This window comes from Alligator sinensis, unplaced genomic scaffold, assembly GCF_000455745.1.
Source record: "Alligator sinensis unplaced genomic scaffold, ASM45574v1 scaffold221_1, whole genome shotgun sequence".
Classification (NCBI taxonomy): Eukaryota; Metazoa; Chordata; order Crocodylia; family Alligatoridae; genus Alligator; species Alligator sinensis.
Genome location: NW_005841948.1, coordinates 1,881,588 through 1,907,672, shown reverse-complemented (window position 1 = coordinate 1,907,672; position 26,085 = coordinate 1,881,588). Strand labels below are relative to the sequence as shown.

Genomic DNA, 26,085 nt, shown 5'->3' with positions numbered 1-26,085 from the left:
CCCCTGCTCCCCCAGCCCCCCCTCACTCCGAACCCACAGCCCCTTTCCCCCCCAGCCCTGCAGCCCACTGCCCCGCCCCCAGCCCTGCCAGTGCCCCTCACTCCTGACCCGCAAACCCTGCTTCCACCTCCCAGCCCTGTTGTCCAAGCAGCGCGCGCGCACACACACACACACACACACACACACACACACACACACACACACACACACACACACACACACACAGTCTCTCTACCGCCTTGCCGGGGAGCATGTGACCCTCAACAGCCAATCACGTTGCCCACTGCTTCCAGGCCCAAGCAGCCAGTCCAGAAGAACAGAGGGAACAGCAAAACCCTGGACATTTGCTCTTATTTTAAGAACCGGCCCGGACACAGCACAGGGGGCCAAAAAAGAGGACATGTCTGGGAAAACCCAGATAAGGTAACCCTACCTTCTGGTTACTTCAGGAAAATACTTTGGAAAACATTTTTCTCTACTTACCAGCTTGTGCTGGAAACGTATGCCCTTGATGAGATGGGCTGGGGTTTGAAGTTATTGTTGGAAAGGGAACTGAAAGCTGTGCATTTAGTAGCTGAAGTCGCTCCTTTTTTGCAGTTAGGCTTTTAATCTGTTCCTCTAGCCGGCGATTTTCAACTTGAAGTTGGTGTAATGACTTCAGCATTCCTAAAACTAGAAATCAACTAATAATTATAATCACTTGTAGTCACATTTATGGTATTTTTCTTTATTGCAAGAGTATTCCATAAATGTGCTAAAATTTTCAATGGTGGTTATATTCTTCAGATCACTAGTTACACAATCAATACTGACCATTAACAGAGCTTATTTAAAAGTAAAAATCTACCCAACCAATTAATGAAAACACATACTCATATATAGTCAACTCTTCCCTTCTGAAGCCAGACATGTACAATTTCAAATACGGATACATATAGCAAAAAGGTCACAGTTTGACAATTGCTGTTTTTCCGTTGGGTGCATCGTTGCTTCTGCATAGACAGTTCACCATCAGGTTTTGTGTTCATTTTGAGCAAATTTTAGTTCAATATGTTTTCTGCTAACTTGGTCTTTGAAACAAAAGTAAAAACAAGATTCTTTTAATGACAGACAAGTCAGCAGAGCAGCTGTGAATTGTCTATTCTGCATGGGTTATAGAGTTCAACTACAACTCTCAAAACAGTAAAAGGCCTGAAACGTATTGCTTTTATGTAATGAACTAATACTGTTTTGTTGGGTTTTTTTTAAAGGAAATTATGTGAAAAAGGGACTGCTCTGTTATGCAGACAACAGAAAACTTTTTTCCACACTTTTCTTAATAGGTTTTTAAAAGCATTATTAGTTGACAAAGTCAACTAAATTGCAAATTTATATAATCAATGAAAAACTTTTACCCCATTTCTTTTATTGCTTTTGAATCAACATGCACCTTGCTGGAGGCCATATCTTCCAGTTGCTTTCTGTGTCAATCTATAGATCACCCAGCAGGGAGCACTATGTGAGCACTGCAGTTACCACCCCTTCTTTGCCAATAAAGCGCATCATCTTGTGAGCAGGCCCAGCTTCTACCATGAACATTTCCTTAAATTCTGATTTTGTTTCAGAACTTGGATGTCCCAAATAGTCCTAGAGCATGGTTGTACTGCCACAGGGACAGCCACTTTTTAATTCTAAATGATATTTGTTTAACATGACCTCTGGGCCTACTACAGACATAAGTCTACTGGTATAGGCACATCTGGTAATTTCCCAAGGATTTAGCTTTTATCCCTCCTCTTCAAAAACATACAAAGGAACCCTCAGTGTGCCCAAATGAGATGCAATAAGACTTAGCTAAACCTGTCCTCCAGCTATCATGTTTAAAGGATTATCCCTGCATGAATTTCCTCACAATTAGCATTTTTGTCAGGGTACCATTCATAAAATTACCAACGAGATGGCACTTCACTAACCATCGCCACCACGCATAAATTGTTCAATAAACTACACACACACACAAATGATACAGTATAAAAATAATTTGATCTAAAACTATTTAATCAAATGTGACGCTATTGATCTATTGCTGTTTATTAATAACGTCAATTAAAAATCTATTTTTTCATTTACTCTGTCATCTTTTATTTTCAGCTATTTCATTTTGTCCAACAACTCTTGAAAATACAATCATTAACTCAAAATGGGAATTTCCTAAGGAATGTAGAATATAAATGAAATACAAAGGTGATACAGGGGGCCTGCACAATCTTTGTAAAATATGCTATTGTTTCTCACAACAATGGAAGTGGGTAGCTTACATTTAACGTATAAGAAATAAACCTCTGAAAGAAATGTCTCAGTTTGTCATCTGGCATCCCATAATATGAAGCAGAACTGAGTTTTGCCTTTACAATAACCAAGTATTTAACATTCATGGCAGTATGGCCTAGTAAGTAGAGCATAGGCCTGGGATTTGAAAGACTTGGGCTAATTTCCTTGCAAATGACCTGTTGGGTAATCTTGGGTATGTCACTTCCTCTGTGCCTCAGAGCCACCATCTATAAAATGGGGATAATGATACTGACCTCTTTCATGAAGTGCTTGGAAATTGAAGGAAAGTGCTGCATCAGAGCTTAGGTGAATAATATATGCAGAAGTAATATATGCAGCATAAAATGAAAAACAAGTCATTATAAAACCTTAGACAACCACTGAGTGACAGTTTATTCATAATGCTGTCCAACAACAAAATAGTAATATGAGAAAATGTAACTACTTACTGTCACTTGGGGTGCCCTGCTCTAATAAAAATTGTTGTCCTTCACTCCACTGCCGCTCCAAAAGCTGTTCTATGCTGGCAGCTACTGGGGGCAAGTTTTCCACACTACTGTTCCCCAACTGATCATAGCGAATCTGTAAGCTGCTTACAGGCGATCTGTTGGAAACATTGCAATTTACATGTTTAAAGGATGGAAAAATAACTAATTAACCAAGGGTTGATAAAATTTCTTACCTTATGTTGGCCCCTAGCACCTACCACCCACAACTTTCTACACTAAATTAAAAATAAAAAAAATCACTGTTTTCTCATTATCCAGAATTTAACAAAAGACCAAAATACTTCAGCTTCAAAATTTGCTCAGGCAAACTAATGTAATAATTAGATGACAAAGAGTATTTCCCTCATTTGTATAGCACAAATTTCTAGAGCAAGAAATAGGGAACTAAAAGATCTAGACAAACCTGGAAAATAAAATATGAACCCAGATTAAAATTACTGCAATAATGAAACTTGGAGTATATAGGTCCAACCTAATTCTGTTGTTTGATTAGCTCCAAAATCCATGTAAACATTTTTGAGCGACTGAGAAGTATTAATTCATTAAAACAAGACCATTAAAGAAGTACGCAAAAGTTCAAATTAACAAAATTCAGACTGTCTATCCAAACCTTACTTTGCCCCTTTGCCATATGCATTAATGTACTGCCTTTGAATGAACATATATTGCACGTTCCATAGGCTCTGTCTCATTCAAGGAAAACCCACCACTCTGCAGAGGGTTGTTATAGGGTCTATCTACCCCTTAAATGCTATTTCAAGGACTTCTTCCTCATCAGAAAAGGTAAAATAAGTAATAAGCGAACAGAACAGTTTCTCAAAGTATCTTGTTAACTCCATAATTAAAGCGCATGGCTCTATGCTTCATTGAGAGAGTCAGATCCAAGCCCACTGCAGTGAACTAGTATCCTTTTTAGTTTAATAATCTATGGCTCAGGTCCTCGCTTATTACTTATTTATATTGTGGCAGCAACAATGGGCCCCAATTGAGGATCAGGGCTCAACCGTTTTAGGTCCAATAAAAACAGACACAAAAAAGCTCTTAAGTTCCAAATAAAGACAAAGGAAAACAGGTGGATAGACACAAGGATCAGACAGTCAATTGTGATTGGTGTAACAAGCAGTGGTCACTGTACATTAGATACCTAAACAACAGCACAGGTAATTTTTAAGGAAACATTCAGATGATAGATAATCCAATAGTTTTGTAGATTTGTACAGGTTGCTCCTCAAAATGGACAACAACAGTTAGACATCACTCTGGGCAGCGCAGTAACAAGAGATGACAGCTCAACAGCATGTATAAGACATAGGGAAGGTAGGCCAAAACCAGTCTCAAAAGTCACTATGAAGTACAGTAGAGTCAATTATCCAGACACCAATTACCCAAACACTGGATGTGCTCCCAGCTTGTCTGGTATCTGATACAAGTGAAAGGAATGATGACTAAAAGATAGAGATTTGTTTTAACAATTAAGAGAAAAAAATAATCAGCAAACTGAAAATGTGTATATATATATATATATATATATATATATATATGGTCTCTCTCTTATATGTATACATGCTCATTTAATATGTGGTTCATTAACCAAAACAAAACAGGGTTTAGTCCCAAAATTACTTCAGTTCTGTGAGGACAGTATCAGTTATCTGAAGTGATGGGAAGTGGCTACTTTGTATAGAATCCCCTACTTAAACAAACAAACAAAACATTATGCTGCACTAATATTTTCTAGACAAGATGACAGGATTAGAAAGCTCTGTACTGTGCATGACTGAAAACAGAAGCCCTTACCTCATTCTATGAATACACAGTTTTATAACTTGCTTCTCATCCTCTTCCATAATTGCTTCTTAATTTCTTGTAAGGTCAGAGTGTAATTGTTTACTTTCTTAGCCTAACTCCATTTATACAGGAAGATACAGAAATGTTCAAAACTATTTCATACAGTTTTTAGTGTAAATAATGTTCTGGTTTTTAGATTTAAAATGTGCTTTATCCGTGGAAAAAGTAGAGATTCCTTGGCAAAAGGAAATTCATTTATGTGCTATGCACACCAATATTTATCTTTATGATGTTTGGTTATATACGTGTGTGCAAGTCTAAACAGATACACTTATTGAAGCATGGCATAAATATAATATTGCTAGGAATCCTGAATGACTACACAACTCTTAAGTGAATTACACACGTCACCCTAAATAAGTTCCAAAAATATTTCTATACCACTCTATTTAAATAAAAAATGTTTTAAGACTCAAATAATTTCCTGTAAATAGATTATTTAGTTGAGAGTCAAACTATGTATGGCACGGCACAAAGGGAGAGAAAAATATAAAAAACTAATAATTGTAAAAACCTGTCATGTATTTAATTCTGCAAATTTTATATATAATAAATTCTGCATCTCATACTAGTGTAACTTTGAGGGATGGATGGGGGGTGCTATGGAATTCCACATTTTGCGGAGTTAAATGAACTTTTTTATATTGTCTTTTTAATGAACAGCAACTATACAGAGTTGCTCAGGATTTCAATGTTATAAACAGTCCCAGGAGAGATGGATCAGCTGATAGAAAATACATTAGATAAATAACGGTTATATAGCTCTTTATTTAGGCAGGGTAAGTAGCTAAAATTGCTGGTTGCCAAATTTAATCAGTTGACAATTTTCCAAGTTGAACATCTTTTTTAAGGGTTTTTTCTAGTTTTTTTAATATCACCTAAAAACCGCAAAACTTATTTTCCCTAGTTAAAACATTTTGACAACTCTTTCTTTGGAAAGCTCTAGTGCCACTATGTGCTGAAGCAGGAACTTGAAATGTGGCTCATGGTGGTTACGTATCAAGCATGTCCCTTTTGCCACCCCCTGTGAAATACCTGTGCAATTTAGCCAAATAAGGAGCCTCTGTAAAAAAAAAAATTCACAGTTCACGCATGCTCAATGGAAATTTTGGATTTAAGCATCTAAATACCCCAGAGTCTGTCTACACTGGGGCTAAACTTATATTAGAGTTCTGGGTTACTGTGAGCCATGTAAAGTCCAGATAAAAACACACAAAAGAGAAGCGATATGAGATATAATTATCGTCCCACAGTGTATACACATAATGGGGCTGAATTAGGTACAGTTAGGTTTTGACATATCCTAACTATTGATTACTTTATCCTGCAATCTTGATAATGCTCTTTTAACTTTGCTTTTTTTGGATAGAAGCACATATAAACTAATAATCTAATGGCCTAGTTTTCAGAAGTGAAAATGGATATGGTTTCCATTTATTTCTCTCGGAATTGTGTGTGTAAGCACCCTTAAAATCATTTCATAATGTTAATCACATTTGCTTCACAGATTACCTGTGTACGCAAGGAAATGTAACAGCACCCAACAGTATAGAAATGGACATGACTAAGTTTTATTTACTATAACTTTCTACAACAGTCCCTTAGACTGTAACAGTAGAATAGAGTTACAATGTTCTAGCATTATAACGAACTCAAGAGCTGTATTCTGCAATCCTGAGCAAAATTCCCAGTGATGTCAGCCCCCAAGTAAGGAGCACAACAGCATCTTTAAGATAAGAAAACTCATACAGAAATGTATCCAAAACAAGTACATTTAAACTTAAAAAAACCAACACCACACAATGTTCCATCTCAATTAAAATACTTAAAAAATTCCACTATTACAAAAAATATTCAAATACTATTATTTAAAAACATGTTAACAGCAACACTTACAAATATGATATGGACACGCAATTCTAGCCAGAGGATTTTGGTATCAAATTTCAATACAGCAATCACATTCACAAGAAAATAAAATGTGATTTTTGGGAACAAATTTGATACATTTTTCCTTTTATATAAAAATATGTGTTCCTAAATATAATTTGGCTTTTATTTTCCTTAAAAGTCAAATTACCATAATTTTGTAATCAGGAATTTTTGTGGGGGGAAGGGACAGGGGAGGGTATAATATGAATTATACTAGCAAAAACAGGTATACAGAAAAGCTAATATCACATAAGAATAAAAATAAACAAGTCACTTTCAAGTTTCCTCCTAAAGCCATTCTTTCAATGTGCAAACCAATTCATTACTATTTCAGTAAATTTAAGAAGAGTTTTTAACTGCTTGGATGCACAAATTATCTACATAATTCTTTAGAGTCTTAACAAACATGCACTACTGATAAAAGAGAAAGAAGTTTCCAAATCTTAAAACGGTTCCTTTGCTTGCACTCTGCAATGTAAATAATGCTTACCGTGGTGAGAGACTTCCTCTGGGTGAACCTCCCCTGCCAAGGCTGCGGCTATTATCTCCAAGATCTTGATCTGCAGTGTAAATATTTCACAGCTGATAAAGGGACTCTTATTAGATAAGAGTTTTAAAAGCTGCTGTAGATATTATAAAATATATTAAACTTTAACCACTACCTGCAGTTACTACTGAAGACTGAACATGTAGCTAGTTTAAAATTGCTGAACTGTAGCATGTAAGGTGTTGTCCTTACACATTTCTGTGGGTGTTGCAGGCCATGGATTATGTTCACTTCTTTTATTCTTTTCAGTTTTACAGCATAGAAGCGTGGTTTGCATTTGCAGCACCCTCCCCTCAGCCACTTTTAATTTCTACGGTGAAAGTAATGAATCACAGCTGTGGACAGCTAATCTGTATGCTTATCACAGCAAATCCTGATGCTTTGTATTTTTTTTAACACTTTGCATCCCAAGACAACTCATAAAATATACAATGTATTAACTTACCACCACAACTAACAGTTATACATTGTTCTAAAAATATACTGAAAATATATTATTAAGCTGTTTACTTCATACATTGCTATTGATGATAAAGAAAAGCATAGGAAAGATTCTTGCTAAAAGGTAGTAAAAAAAACAAACAAAAAGCCCTCATTAAATATACAGAAACGTTTTGCTGGGAAGGACTGAAAAGGGTTATTTTCCCTATGGCCTCTCAATAAAATAACCCTATCTGCCCCCTTCAAGGTTGCCCTCCCCCTATTCTGAGTCAAGTCACCTCTGACCTCTTAGAGGGCAAAGACATGACTGATCCATTCTTGGTAAACTGCTAAACTCATTCCCTTCCCCCAAACGGGCATGACTACTAGGACATGTCAACAAATCCTTAAGGATGGAATGAAACAAAGCAAATCCAGTGCCTCATTAAAACTGCAGAAGAGACCAATGTTACAAAATGTCAATTGGTAAATATTCACAGGATTACTAAACACTGTAGAAGTTTTCTAACAGGATCTCTTTCATGCAAAGTTGTGTGTAATACAATTTCATGAATTATGCAAATAAAGGTTTAAACTATTCACGACAAAACCCAAAGCTATGTTACTTTCATTGCAAAGAGCTGAGAACTGAACACATCAATCACAAAAGTCACAAGAGACATTGTTGCATCCCTGCCTGCTGATGGCTCTGCTTAAACATTTACATTTCAGACAGTAAAAAATGCATAGCTATTTTGCGGTACAACAAAGAATTTAATTTCCAACATGTAACAACTGTATACAGTGGTTTACTAACTAAATCCTGAAGCAAGAGTTCAGAAATAAAAACAGCAATCTTATTCGAAAAATTTGAAGTCAGGAAAACAGGCAGAGGTTTGGAACAGTTCTAGCAAGCTTACCTGCTTGACTGTTTTCAGACTGAGCTATAAGTGCTGCCATTGATGAATTAGGATTCAGTCTATTGCCATACATGTGGGATGACGGCAGACTGAGGGAAGATCCAGGTAGACTGTTTGCCTGTAAGACAACAATTAAACTAAAATCCTTAAAACAACGTCTGGAAGAAAATCTCTTAAAATATTTGAAGGCAGGATTCCTAATAAGTTATGTATTTTTCTATAAAAATAACTAACAATTAATTACTATTTTAAATTTCACTAGTGATTTTCAAATCAAATTGAGAAAAGGGTAACACAGCACCTCTGAACACAACAGCTCTGAACATACTGAAGTTTAAAATGTATTTTATAATTTTCTTTCATATTGTTAAGCAAAAAGCCAATATTAAAAAAATGTACTGTACAAATATGTTAAAAATGTTTCACTGGAAACTTTAAAGTGATTGGCATATAGGAGGATGTACGGACTTGCTTACAATTCCGAAGTATGCAATCAATGCTAGGACTTAATAACATGGCGACCATGTGGTTATCTTACTAATTATTTAATCTTATTAAACCATTTACAAAATAAGGGCAGGTAGACAACAGATGTCTCACAAATGCTTGGGTTCCTTACATCACAAGCCGGCTGTGGAGGTCAAAAGGTCCAACTTTCAGCTCTATAGTTTAAATACGCAGAGCCATATTTCCTTTGCTCTAGTCTGTCATTAGTAAAACCTGCACAGTATTTTGTTACTTCCTATTTTGATAGACTTGGAAGCCTGGTGGTTTTTTTGTTTTGTTTTGTTTTATTTTAAAGAAAGCATCCAGCCATTACAAGTATGTTTTCTATACAATACAGGGCTCAACGAATCACAGCTTTGCCCTGACCCCATATAAGGAACTGTATTTTTGGCAGTAGGCCAGCTCTACTTACTGAAGAGCTCGTCCAAAGTTTGTGTTCATTCATGTTGCTAACCACAATTCTGAAGGTCTTTGCTGGGACTTGTGCCAAACAAGTGAAAATGAACCCTTAAACAGATGAAGCTAAGGAGGCTGGCCAAAATCTTGCATAATCCAATGCAATAAAAATACCTTCTTCCTTGGCTGCATATCTTTCTCCCTTTCGAAGAACAAATCTTGCTTAAGTACGGAATTTTGGAAACACACTATCACACACACACACGAAGTGCTGCCACTGATGGAAGATTTTGCATTCGCCTTCCATTAAAACACTTTCAGAATGAAAAAATAGATTTTATGTCTGTGCTCTTATGCTTACAGAAAAACAGTTAAACAACCTGTGAGATTATATACATAATACCCTTAATATGCACATTTTAGAAACATGTCAACAAGAGTTTTAGAAGAAAAAATGCTTATTTTTTGAAATACAAAAAAAAAAGGTGAACAGCAAAGAACTCAAGTTGCAGGACATTTTGACATGTATAACTGCACACAAGAGACAAGAGAAGCATACTGGTTATTACAAGAAAAATATTATAGACTACAAACTGTGTCTCTGGAAAAAATCATACACTACCATTAAGTTTTGGCTTCTTGCCAACATATTAAATGTGATTAATGGACTTTTATAAATTCATACAACTGTTTTCAATGTGCTATATTTACTGTATACTAATGCAAAATCATGTTGAATACTTGCATTCAAATTTTTCTATTGTTACATAAAATGTTAGAATGACCACAGCTTAAAGAAATAGGAAATTATATAAGAAAATGTTTTGTTTCAATTGTCATTTCAACAGATACCAGAACATACAGCCCTAAACACACACGTTCACTAGGAATGTAAAATCTGACCCTTGTTTCAGTATCTACACAATTATATTATATTTCTGCTGGAATGAATGTGAATAAGTCATATAGCATTTAAAATACTGTAGGTCTTTTCTTTTACCTGTTTATGCCAACACAGCCCTGAAATGTAGCACATAAGTACAGTGACACTTACTGATGAAGGCAGGCAACACTGAACAGCTCCTGCTGTTTTCCTCAATAAACACCTATAGCATGACTCCAACTCAACCATTATTAGTTGCTAGTAACCTTTAAATTCTTTTTTTCTCAAAGAAATAATAGGGAAAAATTTCTGTTTAAATCCTTCCACTAAGAAAACTTTAACAAACAGAAACTTAACTAAATACTGTCTCTACCCCCTATTTTAAAAAATAAGAACAAGGAAGTAAAACACCATTAACTTTAAAATTTAATTGCAGCAGGTATAAGTTATGTGAATGCATTTCTGCCCTTTAGTAAATGCAATTGATGTTGTATTGGTTTTTAAGTTTAGGAAGTTTAAAGCACCACCTTTTTTAAGACTGTGAGGCTGACTTCTATGGCAGACTGAATTTATTTCCTCATACTGTTATATAACTCACAGGGAGATTAATAAAAACCATGAAACTTTGTATGTCTTAGGTTACAATGAAGTGTATACCTTAGCGCAGAACTGCAATAACCAGCAAGGACAGTTTGTTTAGTTAACTGAAACAAGCACAGAGATTTTCGTAAGTAGATCTAGATGAATTTAGTTAAAATTATCTAAGAATCTTGAAAGGAGTAGCAAGTCTCTCTTGAGGAACCATCAAAGCACAAAACAAAGACATCAAAGAAATTAATGTTTGCTAAATGGGCTGACATACTAGATCAAAAGGGTTGGCATAATTTAAGCAATATTTAAAAATGTGAGGATTTTCACAAGTGGTGGTTCACTGCCTAAGTGTATAGCCCTGTTTACATTTTAAATATTTAAGGCTTCCTGTGACGTAAGCTATAACTACAGAATTCCTAGTCACATCACATACCTAATTCAACTCTCTAAGGAAAAAAGTCACATTAACAAAATTGCTCAAGTAGCTGGAGGTAAATTTAAAAACTTAGAAGTGTATTCTTTCAATGAGGACAAAAAGTGGCATGAATATGGATTTGAAAAACATGACTATGTATATGACAACTACATCTGACAGGAAAGTAAGGAAGGTATTAGAGTACTGCATTATTTAAAGGTGAAACAGGAGCTTCATGTTTCACTCACAGTTGAAACAGGCTGTAGCAAGCATTTATTAAAAATGCGCAATCATCCTGTCAATACACATTAAGGTCACCAGATTGAAACTTGTTCTCAAATGCAGCATTTTTAAAGCTGTAGTATTCTATATTTCAGCTGATCCTATTTAACAGCCTACATGCAACACATAACTAAAATGTACTTGTACAAATTCTAATAAAAGAGATAATTAAACATTTTATATTTATTTATTTATTTATTTATTCATTCATTCATTGTATATAAATACAGACATCTTCCTCAAAAGGATTCCAACTGGAAAAATTAGGTCCAACTGGAAGTATGCAGTATTTGTTTTCATATAGGAAAATCAATAAAGCAACCAAGCTACACACAGTAAAGCTAGCTATTTCACTATCATTCAAAAAACAGCTGACTACTACAAAATGATGGACATTTTGACTGACCATCTAATGTATTTATCATATAATATAAAGGCTAACCAGATATATCTTTTAGTTTTGTTGATAATTATTCAAGTAGAACAATTATATGTGAACAAAATATATACTTTGTGAAATGTTATAACATTTATATTGCTTCAGAATAATGTAAAAATTACACTATTTTGCATAAATAGAATTAACATTTGCAAAATTTACAAAAAAATATTTACTGTCATGATTGGACTAAGTTGATATTCCAGGAAAAAAGTTTTTCTCTTTAAAATAAAGTTATAAACAGCTGCCAGTGAAGTCAAAGAGAATAGAACAACAATATTTACATTAGAAGGGTTTTAAAAATTTGAGTCCCCAGGAGAGTGCATATTCCCCTGATCCTTTCAAGTTTTATGCTATGAAATATTTTCTGATAACAGGCCCCATTTCTGTCTCAGCTCCACACCAGTAAGGTTTTAATACTCAGCGTGTGATGAGAGATGAAACCAAGTGTGAACAACTTTCAGGTCCCATGAGTAGGCTGACTGTTGAAGCTGTCAGGTTCAATTGCATCATTCGACATTATTCAATGCCCCAAACTGCTCCCTAATTGTTAGGGGCTTAACATATTCAAAACCATTGTTTAGGCTAATGCTGAAATGCCTACAGTTGAGTTTCCATAAAGAAAGGGGAGGGATTTAATTGTAGTTAAACCATTACTGAACTCTCCTTCATTCATGATAGGACAACATGGATGAGCTGAACAACCAGTTCCAAGACTGCTTCTTAATCAGTTAATATCTAATCAATAAATCTCTTCCTTTTTGACTGAAAAAAAATCATTGCTAGTACTTTAGAACCAAAAATATTATGATGATTCTTTAAAGTAAATGGAAAATCATTTCATTGCTTACTTGAGTCCAGAAATATATCTCAAATGTTATCTTCATTTAAAATAAAAATATATTCTTACTTCTGTTTTAAGTTGCCTGCACCCCTCAACTACATACAACAAATTGATACAGTTTAAGCTGTAAATATTTAGGAATGCTATTAGTTTGCTCATATTTCAATGCAAGTTCTTTGACAGAAAGCACCAATAACCTCAGAAAGTTCAGCTCCTGTTGCTGTTTATATGAATTAAAAACAATTCAGGTGACCATACAACACTAATTTTGTAACAAAGTATTTCTACAAATAAGCTACACCAAACTTGGTGTAGGGTTTTTAAAGCACACAACAATGAAAAATTGCAGATGTAATCTGTTTAAGCATTAAGCAGGTTTTAAAAAATGACAGGATATGATTGGATATTTTTCAAATAACTGATCAGTTTTGCAGAATGAAGATCTGTAGTTAAGGAAGGAGAATACAGTCATCTTGGAAACTGACAACATAGTATAAATCACTGGCAAATACTGCTTATAACAAATGCAATATTAATAGCTAAGTCAAAATTAAAATAAAAAGCTATATTGTGATGAAAATTAATTTAGTAATAACTAAGATCATAATGCAATAAAAATATCTATGAATGATGTACACAATCTGAACTCAAAAATACCAAACACTTTTTCTGTGAAGTGCAAACCTTCCTGTCTTTAATTATGCAAGAGTAATTATGAGAAATTTAGAAAAAGAAATAAAACTGTATCTGTGAGAATGTCTAGCCCTGCCATTTTACAAATTTCAGTTACATAGTTGGAGTCAGATAATGGTTGGCTATCTTAGGGAGTGGAGAGGAAGGAAAGAGTGCACAAAAGACCCTCACCACCTCAACTCCCATGAAGTACTATCTAAAGTTGTACAAGGAGTGGAAGCCTTGTTGCAAAATATCATTCTCCCCTCCAAATACTGGCACCTATGCTATATACACTTTTGTTAGACCATTTAAAGGGTGGTTAAAATGCTGCTGCAGCAGCGCACACTGACAGGGAAAACCAGGAGAAAGTGGCTGAGCCAGCAGAATTCCTTCTTGGGCACTAGCTGCATACAATTCCCCTTAACTCAAGACAGGAATATGCTATTCAGGAACAATCTAAACTTTAGCTTCCTATGGAAAAATATGCATACTTTCTAGTACTTTCCTGATAGCCACGAAATACAGGTGTAATCAAAAATCAAAATAAATGCTCAATAAAGATAAATGTTTCAGCATTTCTTTCCCACTGGCACCATATCAACATTTCAAGTATACACAGTAAGACAGGATATAAATATGATATCTCAACCTGCATCTCTGAATTATCTTTTCAACAGAACCACCTATTTAAGCATCACCAATGCTTTCATCTGTCTTTGTCATTTCTTCTTATGTTAATGTCGTTTTCATCATAAAATTTAAAATAATCTAGCAGATTCTTCAGTGAAAAGACTGCAGCACTACCAGTGACTGAAAGTGGGAACAGCATATTGTACTTCCTACAGTAAATCCCACTTTATCCACTATCAGCTTTATGTTAGCAAAAACCAAACATCTACCATGGGCCTTTCAATTATTCCTTCTCTGAAAAAGAATATTCTGAAAAAATGACCCCTTTAAACCAAATACTTCAAAACCCTGAAAGTTTTCTATCAATGAGAGCGCTATACTTTTATTAAACTGAACTATCCTTATGATTTTAAAAAACCCTTTTCGTGAATTGTTTATAATAAAACAAATCTAAATAATACCACCAAAATATATCAGACAAATAAAAATGGAAGAACCAAGGAAGAAGTCCCATGCTAACTTAAAAGTGAAAAAAGCAACTTCTCAACCAAGGAGGATAGTCTATTAATGAACAAATTGATATGTAAAAGGCATAAGATATTTTTAGTTATTTACAAATTATTAAAAATCCCTTTATTATTATGGTTTTAAATAATTAAATTACTACATTAATTCTTTTGTTAACAGCACAGAAAAAGCAAGCAACTAAAGTAACCATAACTGTGATGAAGATGCTATCTATAAAAAACATAATCAAATACTAGTTTTAGAGAAATCAATTGTTTTGATTAAATGCAAGCATAAATCCTTCAATTAAATGAAAAAAACCTACCCTTCAAACAAAAGCACTCAAATACTCTCTAAGAGAAGCAAGAATGAATGCAACTGGGAAACACAGTGGGATTTGAAAGGCAAAATGAAAAATTAATGGCACACCTACAGAAACTAATTTATACCTCTGCCCACTGTACAACAAGGGCACATCAAATCATTAAAAACCACAAGGGTAGAAGGTGTATCTTCCAGTAAAGTGAAACAGCTATACTCTCAACCGTATTATTGGCTTACTGATCTTTTCTGTGTTAACTAAGCTGGATATTCTGTAAATTATTCACTAATTCAAATCTAATTATTTTACAAATTGGCAAATTAACTATAAAACATGGAATGAAGGAATATCATAAGAGGGTGTAAACTCTTTAGAAGTATAACTTTCACAGTTCTTCAAAATGAGGGCTTAAAGGCACCAGATTCTGGGGTTTCACCATCTCCCTCACAAGGAAATAAAGCTGAACCTTCATTTAGCATAATAATATAGATACCTTTATACTGTTTGTTTCCATATTCTTTACACCTGACCATATTCATGGCTATTGACCTGTATCTGCTTTGTATAGTTGATGAATTTATTATCAAACATATGAGTCTGTCTTTCCCAAGTCCAAAAACCTACAGATCAAGAATTTCAAATTCATTCTTCATCCTGACTGGCAACAGACAGTAGATTTTGATTAAAATTAACTATCAATATTATATTTTAGTGTTTTATTTTCTTAATATGGACATTCTAAAATATGAATTTAGAGAAGCGGTAATACTACAAATAATCACTAAAAATAATTCCAATTCCATAATGAATCTACAATTTCAAAATATTTGTTATCATTAATGAGTTGTTTATTGACAGACATCCAATTTTATATTCTAAATAAAACCTAATACTTTTATTCAAATGATGAAGCAAACATCTAAAATAAGAGTTAAAAGAATTATTGCTCTTTGAAGGATGATTTCAAAACACTACATTTTATACATGGCTTATAAGGACTTTACATCAACAATGAATTCTGCAGCTTGTAACAAAGGATTCACTACAGATAGTTGCAATCTTTTAAAAGTCATACCTATTCATTCAGTTTCACCTAAATATTTTTGTATCCTCTCACTGCATACATTCTAGAAAATTTCACATTTTTCACATTCACCACCATTATACTATTGTCTCAGGCAGCTAAACTGAAGTAGTGCTACACTCAGTTCAACGAAGAGGTCAATGTGCCTCAGTTGCCTGGAGACTGATGGTTGCTACAGCAGCACCAGATAAGCCAAGCTAAATAAGCTTCAGCTTGAAGGCAAAAAGCATTTACTGCTAGACAGAAGCATAGATGCAGTTGTCTCAGCATGCAAGAGTGTGCAAAATCATGCAACTGCTTTTCAATCTAGCTGTATGTTCATATGTAGATATAAAGTCAATCTTACTGAAATAAAAAGAAAATATAAACTGTCAAGATTTTAATTGGACTGAATACTAGATTACTTGCAACTATGATTCCTTTGTTCTTCTAGCTGAGTCACATGTTACAAAGAATTTTCCCTCTGGCTGTAAATTCCTCCTCCTTACTACTCTCCCTCACACCCACCCCAAAATCCTCCGTCGTAATGAATGAGAAGAAATGAGATTTTTCCCTAAATTTGCCTGGGAATAACCAGCAACTAATTAAAAGAGCTTTTGAATAAGAAACAAAAAAAAGTTAAATCCATACTGAAAACCTTATTAATAAAACAGCTTCTTGGTATCATCAATTCATGGAAGCATCTTGAAGTTAATATATGATTAGATGAGATAAAAATATTTTGGTTAGTTTGGGAGGGAAGTCATTAATCTGTACTTTTAGTTGCCTTAGAAAGCACAAATTCCCCTATTATGACAGTAGTGGGTACATCTGAATGCTTGTCTAAACCAGTCAATACCACTCCCTTGTCAGCCAGAAGGGGTCACTATAGAATGAGATGAGACATTCCCTTTCCGGTTAAGTACCCTCATCCTCATAAGGCCAAAAAACTGAGGACAGAGTTCAGGACCTGACATCTGATTCTCCCATATGGCAGTGTATTGACCTACCATTAGACATTCAGATCAGCCAAAATATTGACACTTAATTCACAACAGGCACTGATTCTCCACCAGGGATCCACCTGGCTCTTTGTACATTGTATGCATCCTATTTTAGCCATTAAGTCTGAAGACAAGCCAGGAAAAAATTACATTAATTGCACTAGAAACTTTGAATTAATAAAGCTATTTTGGAGTTAAAACCCTTGTTTTCATGTCAAAAGACAAGCTTTAAGATGTCAGCAAGCATTCTGAGTTCTCAACGATAAAACAGCATCAAGGCCCATCCTGAGATAACTGGTTCTTACTCTCCTAGTACATACTCATACCATTTGCCAAACTTAGGAACAGGTAAAGAAATATCAGCTGCCTTCTTCAGAATAATTTCCCTCATTATTATCGGGCCACAGAAGCTCTCTATTGTAATGGATGATACAGTGATGACTGTAAGGATGCTATATTTAATTCTCAACTTCAGTTTGTACAGGTGATGATTATCCTGGGTATAAGACAGGTAACCTATTTCAACCACCATATAAAACCAGGGTAACCAACTCACCCTAGACCCAGGTTGGATCCAGACTGCAAGGCTTGTCCTGGTCCCTGGGTCCAGCAACTATAATAGCAACAGTGGCAGTGGGCCAAGCAGCTGCAGGTGATTGGGACTGTCAGAACAGCTCTCCCTTGCCCCCCACCACCAATGACCATGTCCATCTGCAGACCATACCCCTTAGCCAAGCCCCCAACTTCCAGTAGCCTGCTGGTAGCTCAGCAGTGCATACGTTTGAAACCCTGATATAAATATACTTCATAGTTAAAGAGAACCAATATACTTAATCAAAAGCTCCTGTTTTCAATTGCTTATAATAATGCTAAGCTAACTGTTCATACTACAACTTTCCACTCCTCCTATCTTACCTAAAATATTCAACTTTACACAGTTACAACAAAAACTGTCCAGAGAAAATACATTGTTTTGCCCAAATTAAAAAACATATGCAACTGCTGAGAAACTCTAGCATCTCTATGTTTTGGAGTAAAATCTTGAAGTTTAGCAAGTAAAACAACTTTCTGGCAGAGATATATTGAGCCCATGAAAATCTGCTCAAGTTTGGTCCTGGTAAGAGCCTACAAACATTTTAGACTGCAGTTAAATTCTCTTTAAGATTATAATGGATGAGAAATTCCCTTCAGGGTTGAGCTGGAACAAAGCAGAACTTTCTCTTAAATTGCTGCTCCCACAGCCAAGGGCTGCTGCAATAACATTTACAGGAACTAAAAGCAAGCAACTTCCTCTCCTATGCCCTTCATTCTCCTCCTGCTGGTGACAAGGGAGCAAGGAGTAAGAGCAAGCTGCCTGCCTAGAATCCAGACAGGCCAAGGAACATACTTACATGGTTGTGAAAAAAGAAACAGGCACAGAAGAGTTTGTGCTGTATTAATTGAGTGAGTGCACTACACCCACAACCTGAAACTCACTCACAGATGTCTAAGTCTCAGCACTCATTTGTCAGCAAGTATTTCCAAAATCTACAAGCAACAACTGTGCCTCATCTCTTGTTAATGGCTGGCTTCCACAGAAGAGGACAACCACTATTGCCATCACCTAAAAGCTCAAAGGCTAAAATCAAGGCTCTTCACTCAAAGCTACTAACCTTACTGATGAACTGTACTTTACTCAATATGACTCCGCTTTACTTTTTTTTTTTTAAATTTGCTTTCTGAAAACCTACAAAGTTTCTTACAAATACTCCACTGAAAGTGCTACGGTTGCAAAATCAGGTGTTATAATTAAGGTTGCCCGTGTTACCTTAATTTGGCATGTCTACGCATACCCATTATGACACACACTTTAATTACAAGATCCCACACTATTTCTCCCACTTTTTTTCATTTGCTGTAAAGGTCAGAAAATGAGCTACAGCATGAGCAAGGTGATTTTCTTATTCTACTTGAGATATCTAGGATTGGATTTGCAGAAGAACTGAGAACTCATAGCTACAACTGAAGTTAACGAGAGCTGAGTTCTGCATAAATAAAGTAGTAAAAAATGTTAAATTATTTTTTAAAAGGCCACAGACTTAACCAGGCACTCAAATCAGCTTATTCCTGACATTAGTGAGTCTGTGCTTCAGTTCTCTGCATGCAAACATAAAAAATATTAACTTAATTCCCAAGGAATTGTGATGTTAAGTTAATGTTTGAAGCACTAATGCTCAGGTAAGTGCTTGAGAAAACCCCACAAAGAAATTAATAATGATGCATTTAAAGTGGGGCTTAAATGGTGTGCAGTTAGTAGTGAATTTCACCTTTGACAATTTTAACAGCTTAAAAAACGATGCATAGGCTTCCCTGGCCCTTTCAATTATAGAAGTTGTTCTGCACTTTCTGCACTATATAACATGTAGTGTTGGTATAGAATAGCTATTATTTTCTTAGAAGAGTAAATTGCAACAGACTAACGCATTAATTAGTTTAAAGTAATTTTAAAATGAATCCCTTAAAAAAAATCCCTGCCACCAAATGCCTGTCTCAGTTAACACTCACTGGGCACATCTACCTATTCATTAATGCACATTAACAAGTTTTTTGTGACACTTTGTGACACTTTTGTTGTACGTTAAAATAGACTAATGTGCATTAAAGCACACCTGTAGACGTGCCCACTGAAATCTTATGTTTTGTCTACATTTGAACAATATGGTTGTTTCAGTTCTAGGATAAATGACAGTTATACCATTGCTCTTCATAGCTGATTCTTCTTTACTAAGGGCTGATGAATAAAGGTTCCATTTCAAGAGTTCAGTGAAGAACTACATACCTTCAAAATAGTTGAGATCTATAGTTTTCACCTGGAATGAAGCTACAATTTTTCCTTAATCCAGCTACTGTACTGATCCAGTGCCACTGGACAAAACAGAAGATACAGAAAAATGGGACACCCTTTCTTTCCTTAAAAAAGTTAACTTTTGTGAGAAATGGAACTCTGGAGTACCATTCTCTCTCTGATGCTCAGTGACAAAACCTCATCAGGGAATGAAAGAGAGGAATATGACATTATTCAGCTTCTCTTTCCTTATCCAAGAGGGACTGTGCAGGGAAGAGAAGCAAAGCAAAGTTTTCCCCACATTCAAGCCAAATGGGGTGGTGTTGCAACTACGTTGTTCTCTTTTCCATATCTCTACCAGCTGCTTTGCTGTTTAAGGAAGCACAGTAGGAAGCCAGAAAAAGGATGTTAGGTAGGCAGCATACAGAAGAGAGAAAAGAAGGCTGACATGGAAGCAAATGCATCATTATCCCCACCCTGAGTGGAGGCAAGATAGTCTGCCATGTAAGTTCTACAAGTTACATCTTCAGCTATTTCAAAGCTGTATTAAATTAATGATGCCTACTGAGGATAATACACAAATAGTGCCCGCACACTGTCAACATGCAATAAAATACGTATTTTGAAAATCTGGCCAATCACGCAGAAGAAACATCTAGCAGCACCGTGTAATACATGGACTCTACAGGTTAACTAAAAAAATAATAAAGAACTGCCAAAACTAGTAAAAGAGAATAAAATAGAACTAACTCTAGAGAGCAGACATAAAGATGGGACATATCCTGAAATCACTACTTACTGAACCTCAGTAAAGTATTACAAGGAAAAACTCTGTGGGCCTTTTATATAATTAAGAAGCTAGTAGATACAATCCACCTCTCTTTCTGCAGTAAATTTATTTCTAGGGATGTAAATATCATTTAGAAAACTACCCATTTAACCTATTCTAATGATACTGGTTAAAAGGCCCAGTGGTCCCATAGAAGAGGGGCAGGGTGGTGCAGGAAGCCAGGGCTGATGGTGACATGTGGGACTGCAGTCAATTCTGTCACCAGCTGGGACTGAAGTCCGTGGCCACAGCAGGCTCCACTTGGTGAAGCCTGTAGCAGCACCGGGCAACAAGAGACGGGGTCTGGTGGGATCCTCGGCTTGGTGCTGCCTGCTGTCAGGGAAGCAGCTCCAGCAGGGGCTGCCCGGGAGGCAGCAGGGATCTGGGCTGCAACATCACACAGCTGCTGCATCAGAGGTAACTAACAGTTACCCAAGGTAGCAAAGCCAGGCAAAATTGCATGGCAGAGTTGACAGGAAGTGAGCAGTTCCTTCCCTGTCCAGATGCAGCGAACAGCTGGGCCGGCACCATGCTCTTCCTGCTTGGCTGAGGGCTTGCCCTGGTGCCCCAACTCCTAGCAGAGGGCACTTAGCCCACAGGTGGATGCCTCAGGAGTGATCCTGTGTGGCACATCCATCCCCTATATGGGTCCTTGCCAAGCAACAGCTGCCAGAGTCCAGGGGGTAGGCAGGCAAGCAGGCAGGCAGAAGAGAGGTGCAGCTGTCCCAACAGATGGGAGCCCCTGTGGGTGCTTTGGGGGGATGGGAGGGCACCTGGCTCCACGCAGCCCACCCCTGTGACACCTAATAGTAGCCCCACCACTGTGCTTGCTCCAATATAAGCCCTGATGACTCCGCTGCGCATCTTTGCCCAGCTCTGTTCCCCCAGGTAACTGACAGCTACTGTGCAGCAGGGAGGTGCTGCAGGCCAGATCCACGCAGCCTCCCGGGCAGCTGCTCCCAGAGTCGCTCCCCCAGTAGAGGGCAGCACTGAGCTGGGAGGTAAATGTTAGACAGAATAAATATGATTACCATTTAACTGTTTAACCAATTTACCTTTTATATGGGTAAAAGGAAAAACTCCTTCACAGTCAGGGTGTCCAGACTGTGGAATAAACTCCCTCCAGAGGTGGTGCAATCATCTACCCTGGAAATCTTCAAGAGGAGACTGGACGGTCACCTCACTGGGGTCACCTGACCCCACTTGTTTTTCCTGCCTGGTTCAAGGGGCCTGGACCCAATGATCTTGCAAGGTCCCTTCCAGCCCCTTACAATCTATGAATCTATGAAACATCCCTAAATATTATTAAAGCTCTTTGACAATATAATAATAATTACATTATAAATATACTAATTCATCAATGCAATAATGTATCAATTCTTTATTATACACAATACATAATTTATTTTGTGTTATAATATTATGATGGAATTATTATGCTATTATAATATCTTATAATATTGTAATGAAATTGTTATAATGGAGTTAATCTGAAACCCTATTTTAAACAACCAGGTACACTGACCTGAATAAAACAAAACCAGAATCTCTGCAAATCTAAAATGGATGATCATAAACATCAGATATAAACTACCAAGTATAAAGAATCGTTTAAACATAGAGAGGAACAAATATTCGGTCAATGCAACATAGGTAAATCCTTTTAACACCAATGTCCAAATGCAAATCACTGTCAGCGAAAGTAGTTTCCTAAAATTTAACAATAATCATAAGAAAAATTCTCACCAAAAAGTTATAAGGAAAAAACTGCATTATAATGGAAAAAAGGAAAGATAGCAGTATGACATGTACTATATAGTAACTTGCAATCAGATGAAAACTAGACAGCAGTGACAAATAGACCCAGGGGATTAACCCGTAAAACACAGAATATACACAAATCTTAGGTGGTACAAACCCACCTCTGACATTGGCCTCTCAGATATGTCTTTTTCTTATGTTTTGTCAGCAGCTGAATAACTTGTCAGGATAATAAAGACTCACTGAACTGTTAGGAGGCACAGAGGCCAATCCCATGGAAGACATTGGACAGCAACAAGCATAGAAAAAAGGTAAGAGTACAAGAATCCACAGACAAATAGCCTTATTTATTACAAAGTCACTACCTTATCCAGTGTACAAGCAGTGCACTGAATCAGGCAGGGGTTCTGTAAAAAAAAATTAGCATGTGATCATGTACTTAAATATTCCAAAGGGCACAGAATTAAAGCTGCAAACTCTAACTTAAATTTGGCATTTTCTAACTTGTCAGCACTTCATTCTGCATCCTTGATGATGTTCTAAATTAGCTTTTTACATGGACTTTCCAGATTCTTAAAAAAAATAAAAATTAAAAAAAATAATTGAGAACTCAGACTGAGAGCATGTGCACCAATTGATTTGTTAGACCAACTGTTATTTGTCAGTCCCCTGGATTCAGAAAGGACAAGCTAGGAAACATAATGCCAATCCATCCAGCTGTCAGAGGTTTTCTAGTACATACGAGGATTGTGCATATAACTCATTAAGTCAATTTTGCAAAAAAATGATTCAGCCACTTCCCCGCAATGCCACTCATAGTCCTGTGGTACACGTATGGTCTGAGACTTCTCCTACTGTTCCTTAAACCTAGTGTGCTTTCTTGCAAACTGGCAATGTGTCACAGCTTGAAGAGGTCAATACCTCTCATTTCACACAGATACCATCACTACCTGCCCTGAAGCCAAAGATTCCCAATAATCACTTTGTATCTGGCTTCGAACAAAATGGAACTTCAGTAATTGTACAGCACACATTTTTGGATGGCTTTATTTTTGCTGTGCTACAAACAGGAGCTACTTAGACATTTACACACTGGTCATGTAAGCAACATGGCCAACCCAACAAAGCTGTAACAACCAGATCACTGCCGAACCTTTGGATTGGAGACTTAATCCCTGAGCCTTAATCCATCAGTGGTTGTCAAGTTCCCTCTTATCTCCAAAATTCTTGCCTGAACACATAAAAAGCAAAACTGTAACATGTCCTCCAGACCTGCCAATTGCTGTGGTTGATTTCAGTATGTGGGAAAAAAAATCCTAATGTTACCCTACATCCTACCATACATGTCCTTACCAGAGAAAGCAGATGTCAGCTTTCCATATAACTCTGTACAAACCTGTCTGCAATTCAGCAGATCAATATTCATGGCTGTGACGCTGAAATACTTAGGCTAAATTTTCAAAGTTAGCTTTCAATAGGGTGACAATATCATTTTTAAGGAAATCTAAGATACTGCCCCTGCCCCCTGGCTAATCCCTGCCCTGCCCAGCCCAGCCCCCACGTCCAGCTGCTGCTCAGGAGGAGTCAGACCAGGCAGTACAGGCAGAGTGATGCCAATTCAGGACTTTTGTTTCCATTTCCTAGCTTTGAGTGAATTACTCAGTGGCCTGGGCAGCAGTCAGCTTTTTGTATGATATGAATCATGACATTAAAGTCTTTCTGTTAAACAAAGACAAAGTTCATTGATCAGCAACTTTTTGGAGCTGGAACAACCTGGTTTAGGACTAAGGCCAGCTGGTGCTCCTATCTGGCTGCCTCCACTTTCCCTTGCTACCAATTCTCCCTGCTGCACTCCTCCCCCTCTCTGCCCAACTGTGGCATAGGCACAGCTCCTAGGTGCCAGGCCCTGGTGATGCCAAAGTCCCCCACCTCCATGGGCTGGATCCAGTGGCTTGTGATCCCTGATGCAGCCAATCAGGCACTACTGATGGGATGGCAGATGCATTCATGATGCATTCTTCTTACCTGCTTGTCAAAAAACATGCACATGGAATTACCAGCTCATGCCAAGTACACAACTACAGAAACCCATAGCCACTGGCACTGGCCTTTGCAGTGCTGTAATGCCCAATAAATGATACCAGGATGAAAAATCTTTCCTGATATGCACACTGAAGTCTCCCAGGAAAATCATTCTGACTAATTTGGCAGTTGCAGAGGTAATCTTGTCAAAATCCCACAGAACGAATCTACAATAAACAGAATGAATACATATATACTTATCAGTGTAGCATGTCACCCTTAGATCAGAGGGATACATATGCATGGCAGCTATCACTGATGCCTTCTGAAAAGGTCAGACTGAATAGTGAATTTGGCTCTACAAAGGCACAATTCCTCTTCCTCAACTGATTTTGGTTTGCCAGGCGGGTCTCACTCAAAGCAACAATAACATTACAGTGATCTGATTCTTTAGAAACAAGCAACAGTTAGCTTCAGTTCTCTTTAACAATGTGCAGACATTCCAAGAGATTACAAAAAGGCTACACAATTTTTTATGTTTTCAGCTGCAAAAAGGGTGACTCACCAGATGCAGCTATCTGGTCAGCTCTTCTCCAGATCTGACCTGCCTGGAGGGCACTAAAAGGAGATTAAGCTCTCGCCAACATAGTTTCTTGGGTCAATGAGGCATATAAACCCTTCCACCACTGAAAAGATTGATATTCTAAGGTAGGGCTGACCAACTTGGGGGTTGCCCCTGCAGCCACAGACTCCCTGGGACCCAATGTGCTATCCCTAGGGGCAGGGGCAGGAAGCGAAGGTGGGCAGGAGAGCTCAAAGATCCCCAAGAGCTGCTGTGAGAGTGGTAGGAAGAGTGGCAGCCAGGAAGAAGTTTGCAGGCCAGGTGTTAGCCCTTCAGGGGCTGCAAGTCCAATGGCCCTGATTTAAGGGAAGACACAGACATCCACAGAATATTCTAATTAGGATTCCCAAATTCAGTTTTTGGGTTTAAAAGAGATATGTATTAGTGGTTAGAGTAAAAAATCTACAGTAGCACTTTTGTGCACTCTTTCTTTTTTAAACACCGCTCAGTACTGACAACGTGAATATTTACTCACTGTTCTCAGAGGAAGGAAAGACATGCAAAAAAATTATTTTCTATGGTCTTTAATCCTAAAGGGCATAAATCTTCTTCCCTCTTCCTCACCCCCAATGAACTCTACATTTTCCCTTCTTAAGTATCCTTGTTGTATAACCTCTAACTTATAACTATTGTTGTCAATATCTCCCTTTTTCTTCATGTATTAGTATGCTTATTTATTTATTTATTTTACTTATCCTTTAACTCACTTCTTGCTTAAACAGGATGTCTGTTTTAATAAATTCTGTCATGATGTCAGTTATATTTTGGGCCTCTCATGAAAAAGACTTAAAACAACTTCCAGCTATCATTTATATTTAATTTTCCCCCTCACTCAGTTCTACTCACAATTGTTTTAGCTTTGGGAAACTATTGCTCTTAATATACATTATGCACAAAGATAGCAGTCTTGGTCTGACACTTCCCATTATGAGATACTGTTTTCAATTTCTTATAGCTTTGCCAGACTAACAATATAGGCTGGA

General features: G+C 36.8%; 1 protein-coding gene across 11 annotated transcripts in view; it reads right to left on the bottom strand.

Annotated features, from left to right (window-relative positions):
- Positions 1–26,085, bottom strand: part of MLLT10 (MLLT10, histone lysine methyltransferase DOT1L cofactor) — a 242,181-nt gene that overhangs the window by 21,924 nt on the left and 194,172 nt on the right. For all 11 annotated transcript variants that reach the window (XM_025199722.1, XM_025199714.1, XM_025199715.1 and 8 more), the window contains 4 exons: positions 8,487–8,604; positions 7,090–7,159; positions 2,760–2,914; positions 484–672 (listed from right to left, as the gene is read on the bottom strand). In XM_025199722.1, coding sequence (XP_025055507.1) covers positions 484–672; positions 2,760–2,914; positions 7,090–7,159; positions 8,487–8,604 — 532 coding nt within the window. The remainder of the gene's footprint in view (positions 1–483; positions 673–2,759; positions 2,915–7,089; positions 7,160–8,486; positions 8,605–26,085) is intronic.